We start from the raw sequence: 6,000 nt of genomic DNA, 5'->3' as shown, positions 1-6,000 counted from the left end.
GCCTGACACGCGGTGGCCCGTCTTGCCGCAGGGACCCGGTCACGTCACTTGCCCGGGGTCACGGCGGCACCTGAGCCGCAGGGATGAAAACGTCCAGGTCGTGACGCTGCCCGAGCCCGACCCAGCGGTGTCCTCTCCAGGGAACCACGTCGAATCGATCCACCCATCCACGCAGGTACAAGAGAGGGAGCCGCGGGGAAAGTCTGCTCTCGAAATAAACGCCTTTTGTAACCTGTCGCGTTTCTTCAAGGGTCGCACTCCGTTTCACCATGTTTGGGGACCTTTTTGAAGAGGATTCCAGTGCGTCCAGTCGTCAGTATGGAACAGGGAAGAAGTTGAAGGCCAAAGCGTGGGAGCCCCCTGCTCCCAGAGAGTCCACCAAGTTGAGCGGCATCCGGAACCAGGGCGGAACCTGTTACCTCAACGCCCTCCTGCAGACGCTGCACTTCACCCCCGAGTTCAGAGGTACCAGCCCGGGCCCCGCCTCTGCGCGGAGGGTCGGGAGCAGACAGAGCCTCGTGAAGGCTGCTCTGCAGCCGGTGTGTGTGGTTCCTGTGACACGTGCCGTGAATAACGCGAAACCTGAGTTATCCTAAGTGTGTTCTGGGTGATCGCGGTAACGTTTAGTAACGAGGTAAAGAAAAAATTGAGGCAGCATTTCTTTTCTGATTCTCATCATTTAAAGAACTGCACGGAGACCATTTTGTCTGGAGTGCGGGCATCTCCGCGCCGAGAGGCTTAGCCTGGGTCCTGCTGCTTGTTGGAGGGAGGGAGGAGGAGGAACGAGGAGAAAAATCGGGGCGCTGTTGGCAGTCATGTCCTGTGGAGCAGGGCTCGATGGGTCCCCCGGACTCCCAGTCCAGCGTAGCTGAGGGCAGTGGGCGCCGACTGTGAAAGGCCCCCGTGGCTCCTACGCTTTCAGCTTCATGTTCGCTTTCAGCTTCATGTTCGTGGCTCACTTTCCCGGGTCCCTCCGGGAAGCAGGAGGAGGAGAGCCCTCCTCACAGTGAGCCCCAGGCAGCAGGGGTTGCCGTAGGGGACCACACCCACCTGGGGCAAGTCCAAGCTCCCCAGTAGGGGGTCCTGTCTCCTTTGAGTTCAGACTCCCCGAAAGACCCAGGCGTCTCCCCGTTGGGTAGCATAGCTAGGTGCTGGGGTATAAAGCAAAGTCTGGACCCCGGTGCAGGGTTGTTAGCTCCTTTCTCCAGCCAAGGCCACCACCGTCTGTTACCGCCCTGGACGCAGGAAAGACATCCACGTTCCCCGCAGGAAGGGGCCTGACCTCAGAGTGAAAGGGGGCCCCGCTCAGGAAAGGGGTCGGAGACCTCGGGAGGCTTGTGATTGGTCACAGGGGCATTGTTGTGTGTGTGTTACATTTCCCAATACTCCTGCTGCCTGTGGCCGTCACAGAGTTCTGATGTTACTGTTCTTACGTTATACAAGCATGATTTTCCTTTTATGGACCTTTCACACTGAAGCCTTAGCATGCCCTTTATGGTCAGTGGTTAAAAATGTTACCGGAAAGTAAGATGTGTAGAGTAGGGGTCTGAACATTGCCACAGTCCCATATCTGAATCCTTAACTGATATTACTTACTCGTGGTCTTGTTTTTTAAGATGAAATAATGCCGCTTACATCTCTGATTCTGCTTTTGTTTAGAAGCTTTATTTTCTCTTGGCCCAGAAGAGCTTGGTTCTTTAGAGGAGAAGGATAATCCTGATGCAAAGGTATTAAATCTGTGATTTACAGTGGTTTTTGGGGAGTATTGAGGGAATGTTTTTTAGGGAAGGAATTAAGTTTCTCACAGAAACCAGTCACTTTATTAATTACCAAGTATGATTCTTATTTTCAGAAAGTGACTTGGCTTATACTCTACCGGTAATGAAATTTTCCTTCCAAAAAACTATTACTTTTCCAAGTGAAACGTTGCTGCTGCTTGGTAGAGATACATCGCTCTGCTGTGTTTTATTCTTTCTTCTGGTGAAGGAAATCCTTGCAAACCGTCCACACCAGCCTACTGAAGACTGCTTAGTGCGCTTATGGTCACAGCAGCAGATAGAGACCAGTGTTCTGGGGTTAAATTGAGTGAGGAATTGCTTTACTGTAAGTGCAAGTCTGATCGTGTTCCTCCTCTGCTTAAACATCATTCAGAAGTTTGTCGCTTTCAGACTAAAATCGGTCCTTCTTAGCAGGAGTCAGGCCTCCATGACCCAGCCCAGTGCTGCTCAGACCCCCCGTGCGGTGAAGGGCCAGTTTCTGTGCATGTTTTTAAATTTCCGCTCTGTGGCAGACCATACTTCCGTAGGGTACAATAAAGACGCGGCCCCGTCACGGTGCCGTAAAAGCTTCTAAAGGCTGACGCTCACCTGAGCTGCTGGGGTCTGGTCTGCAGACGAGGCTCTGAGCAGCACTCCCCGGCAGCCCGCCCTGAGCACCCCAAGTGAGGCGGGACGGGGCTCGGGGCCTGCGGGAAGGGAGCGAGGCGGCCCGGCCAGCCCCCCGCGGGCACCCCCCTCCTGGGCATTTCAGAGAGAGGAGGCACGATCGGAGACGGGAATTACTACTAGTCTCCAGTCAATTGGGTCATTCATTAAGCCCTCTGGGGGTTTTATTCTTGATCTGAACCGTGTCAAGGCAGAGAAGTCCAGATACCTAAAACCTTTCGGATTGACTTTTCAAAGAAAAATGAATCAGCTCTGGCTAGTTCACGCTGCGTAGTAAGATGTTTGTAAGCGTTCCTCTGGGCCACCTGAAGGACCCAGGGGTGTGAGGAAAGTAGGGCGCCGCCCTTCTCAGCGCGCCGGCCCACGCCGGGAGACTCACGCAGGGACGCCTCTGCCCCTCAGGTCCGCATCATACCTTTGCAGCTGCAGCGGCTCTTCGCGCAGCTGCTGCTCTTGGACCAGGAGGCCGCGTCGGCCGCCGACCTCACGGACAGCTTCGGGTGGACCGGCGGCGAGGTACGGCGGCCTGTCCCGGGGGGCGGGCGGCGGGGGGGCCGCGCGGCTGTCGTGTGCTGGCGAGCCTTGCCAGTGCTGTTGCAGCGTCTCAGGGTATTCATTAAGCACGTCTGTCGTTTAAGTAATTACAAGCCAGAAGCATATTTTTGAACGCTTGCTGTTTGCAGGGTTTGTGAATGGCTGTGATTTGGGGGCGGGCAGAGCGCTGTGGACGCGGGGAGAAGTGTAAGGGCTGGTTTGTGCGGCTTACACCCTGACGGTCTCTGTGTGGTCTGGTTGGTGACGCCTGTTACCTGGAAATTACCATTGACACAGCAGACTGCTGGGTCGCCTCAGAGAGCTGACTGGCAGGAACTCCGTCTGCCTTTGTGACGTGCTTTTGTGCTTGAGTCTGGGGGCTCTGGTCTGCACGTTTGCTTCAAGCAGAACCATGAGCCATCGCGGCAAGCCTTGGCCCGTCCCCTGCCCTGCCCTCCTCTGACTCTCTGTTGTCTGCCTGTGTCCTCTTGCAAGACTTCGCCTCTTCTTTCTGTTTGCGTCCCTAAAGGGGACTTCCCACTGTCCAAACACGCCCCGTTCGTCAGCAGCAGGTGAAGGTGCTTGTTGTCAGCAAGCCGTCAGCTGTGTGAAATCAAACAAGACCAGGTCTGCGCCTTTGTGGACTATGTGTTCTTGCAGAGACACGGGGGCGGGAGACTGTCACAGACTTCCAAGAGGCAGCGATCAGGACCCTGTTCTGTCGCCTTTGACAGTGGCCTCGGAGCTGGGGTGGTCTGCTCACAGGAGCGCTCCTCTGCCCGGACAGTGCCGTGCGGCTGAAGAGAGAGGGCTTGGGCTTTGGTGTGAACGGGTCACTAATTCCTTCCCGAAACGGCACGTGCGATTTCTGGTGTGGGGCAGGTGCTTAGGGGTAACTCCTTTTCCTGCCCTTGTTTTAAAAATGGTCACTTTGTTGATGTGTGATTTACACATCCTAAGATTTACGCTTAGAGGGTGCAATTCAGTGGTTTTTAGTATGTTTACAGAGTTGTATCATGGTCGCCACAATCAATTTTAGAGCCTTTCCCCCATCCACACCCATTGGCATCTCCCTCCCCGGCCCCTGGCGGCCACTCATCTGCTTTCTCTGTGGAGTCGCGGGTTCTGCACATTGTGCGGAAATGGAATCACGTGGCTGGAACCAGCACTTCACTCCCTTTTATTGCCAAGCAATTGTTTCTTGGATGGACGTGCCCCGTGGTGTGTTTGTTTTTTAATCTAGTCATCCACTGATGGATTTCCCTCTGTTTGGGATAACAAACTTCCGCTCATTTTCTGGTTCCATACTTCTTAAAGCTGTGGAAACCTTATTTGTTTCTAAGTAAAACCTTGCAGGAAACCCTCTAGGGCTGGGCCTGCAGTGGCAGACAGGGTCTCAGAGACACTTCGGGCAAACTTAGGGTCGTTCAGACACAGAGCCTGAGAACTGGGACGTGCTTTCTTCCCATCAGAGCCCGTGATAACTGAGGAGATGGGTGTCCCCTAGTGTCTTGTGTGTTTAGAAAGGGAGGGAAGGAAGGAAGGGAGGAAGGGAGTGATCCTGAGTCCCTTATCTTGCTCCAGCCTTTAGGCACATTGTCAGCTTCTCTTCACATGAAACTTATGTTTAAAATAGTCTTCCTTTAACCCTGGCTGCCGTGGCTCAGTGGATTGAGCGTCGGCCTGCGAGCCAAGTGTTGCTGGTTTGATTCCCAGTCAGGGCACACGACTCGGCTGCACGTCAGGTCCCCAGTTGGGGGCATGAGTGAGAGGCAACCGCACAGTGGTGTTTCTCTCCCTCTTTCTCCTTTCCCTTCTCTTTAAAAATAAATAAAATTTTTTTTTTAACAAAAGCCCGCCTGGAGCAGAGGACCATCTCTTGCACCTGGCACACAGGGAAGTCATGAGTGACTCTGACAAGGAAGGGAGGAAGGAGAGGGAGGAACAAAGGGAAGGTGGCACCCCTTTGGTTCACAGGCTGGCACTCAAGCCACTGAGCCCCAGCAGCCAGGGCTCCCAGCGGGCTCTTGATAGCCCTCCCGCTCCTCCCTGAAGCACCAACTGCTGCGGCTCGGTTCTCCCTGTCCGCGTCTTTCCCCCATGCTCCTCCTCCTCTTCTCCCCTCGGCTGTGGTTCATCAGTTGCTCTGATGGAGCCGGCGCCCTGTGCTAGTGCTGCTCTGGTCGGTCTGCGAGTCCAGGCTGTGACTCCTGGTTCTCTGCGGATGCTGGTACTCAGGCCGTTCGCCAGCCCCTCTGACCCAGCGCGATTCATGCAGCGTGCGCTCTGCCTGTCCTGCTCCTTCCCCTCTCCCTTCCGTTGCCATGCGTGCGGTTCCCACAGAATAGACGCGCTTCCCTGTTTTTGAGCTGAGTTACATGTACACACTGAGCACTACCTGTTCATTTTGTAACAAAAATAAGAACTGGTGGTGAGCTGGTAACCTGTTCTCAGCTTGTTTAGATTAGTCATCCTTGTACTTGACTGAGGTTTACCTTTGGAGTTCTTGATAAATCTTGTGACTTTTTTTTTAAACTAATAACACTTTAAAAATCTGAAGCACAGAATCACATTTAAAAGTTACCTGTTTTATAGGAAATGAGGCAACATGATGTACAGGAACTGACTCGAATTCTCTTTAGTGCTTTGGAAACTTCTTTAGTCGGGACCTCCGGCCACGACCTCATCAGCCGTCTGTACCACGGAACCGTCGTCAACCAGGTTGTTTGTCAAGAGTGTGAGAACGTCAGTGAAAAGCAGGTGAGTGCGCAGGAGCACTTCAGTGACAAGTTGCATCGTTAAGTATAGTTCACGTCGTTAAGTCTGTGGCCTGCGGGACTGCGTGAGCCACGTGCTTGTTACTAGAGGTCGCTGTGTGGGTTTTTTTAACTCTAGCTATACCTACGTCGTAAGTTTAGAATCTAGAGTGTTTCATGTAACCGAAAGAGGCAAATACCTTAAAACGTAGCTTTGATGTTTTATTCAGCACCCTAATATTTAGAAAATAGAGTTGGGGATGTTA

At 53.3% G+C, this 6,000-nt stretch overlaps 1 protein-coding gene across 1 annotated transcript in view; it reads left to right on the top strand.

Moving 5' to 3' along the window:
- Positions 1–254: 254 nt before the first annotated feature.
- The window catches only part of USP40 (ubiquitin specific peptidase 40), a 60,939-nt gene continuing 55,193 nt past the window's right edge, over positions 255–6,000 (top strand). The window contains exons 1-4 of the mRNA XM_090285046.1: positions 255–465; positions 1,660–1,727; positions 2,847–2,960; positions 5,574–5,738. Coding sequence (XP_090141172.1) covers positions 270–465; positions 1,660–1,727; positions 2,847–2,960; positions 5,574–5,738 — 543 coding nt within the window. The 5' untranslated portion in view covers positions 255–269. The remainder of the gene's footprint in view (positions 466–1,659; positions 1,728–2,846; positions 2,961–5,573; positions 5,739–6,000) is intronic.

Source organism: Furipterus horrens, unplaced genomic scaffold, assembly GCF_987537825.1.
Source record: "Furipterus horrens unplaced genomic scaffold, mFurHor1.1.pri manual_scaffold_1, whole genome shotgun sequence".
Taxonomy (NCBI): Eukaryota; Metazoa; Chordata; class Mammalia; order Chiroptera; family Furipteridae; genus Furipterus; species Furipterus horrens.
Note: the sequence above shows the minus strand (reverse complement) of the source record. Positions and strands in the feature narration are given on the sequence as shown.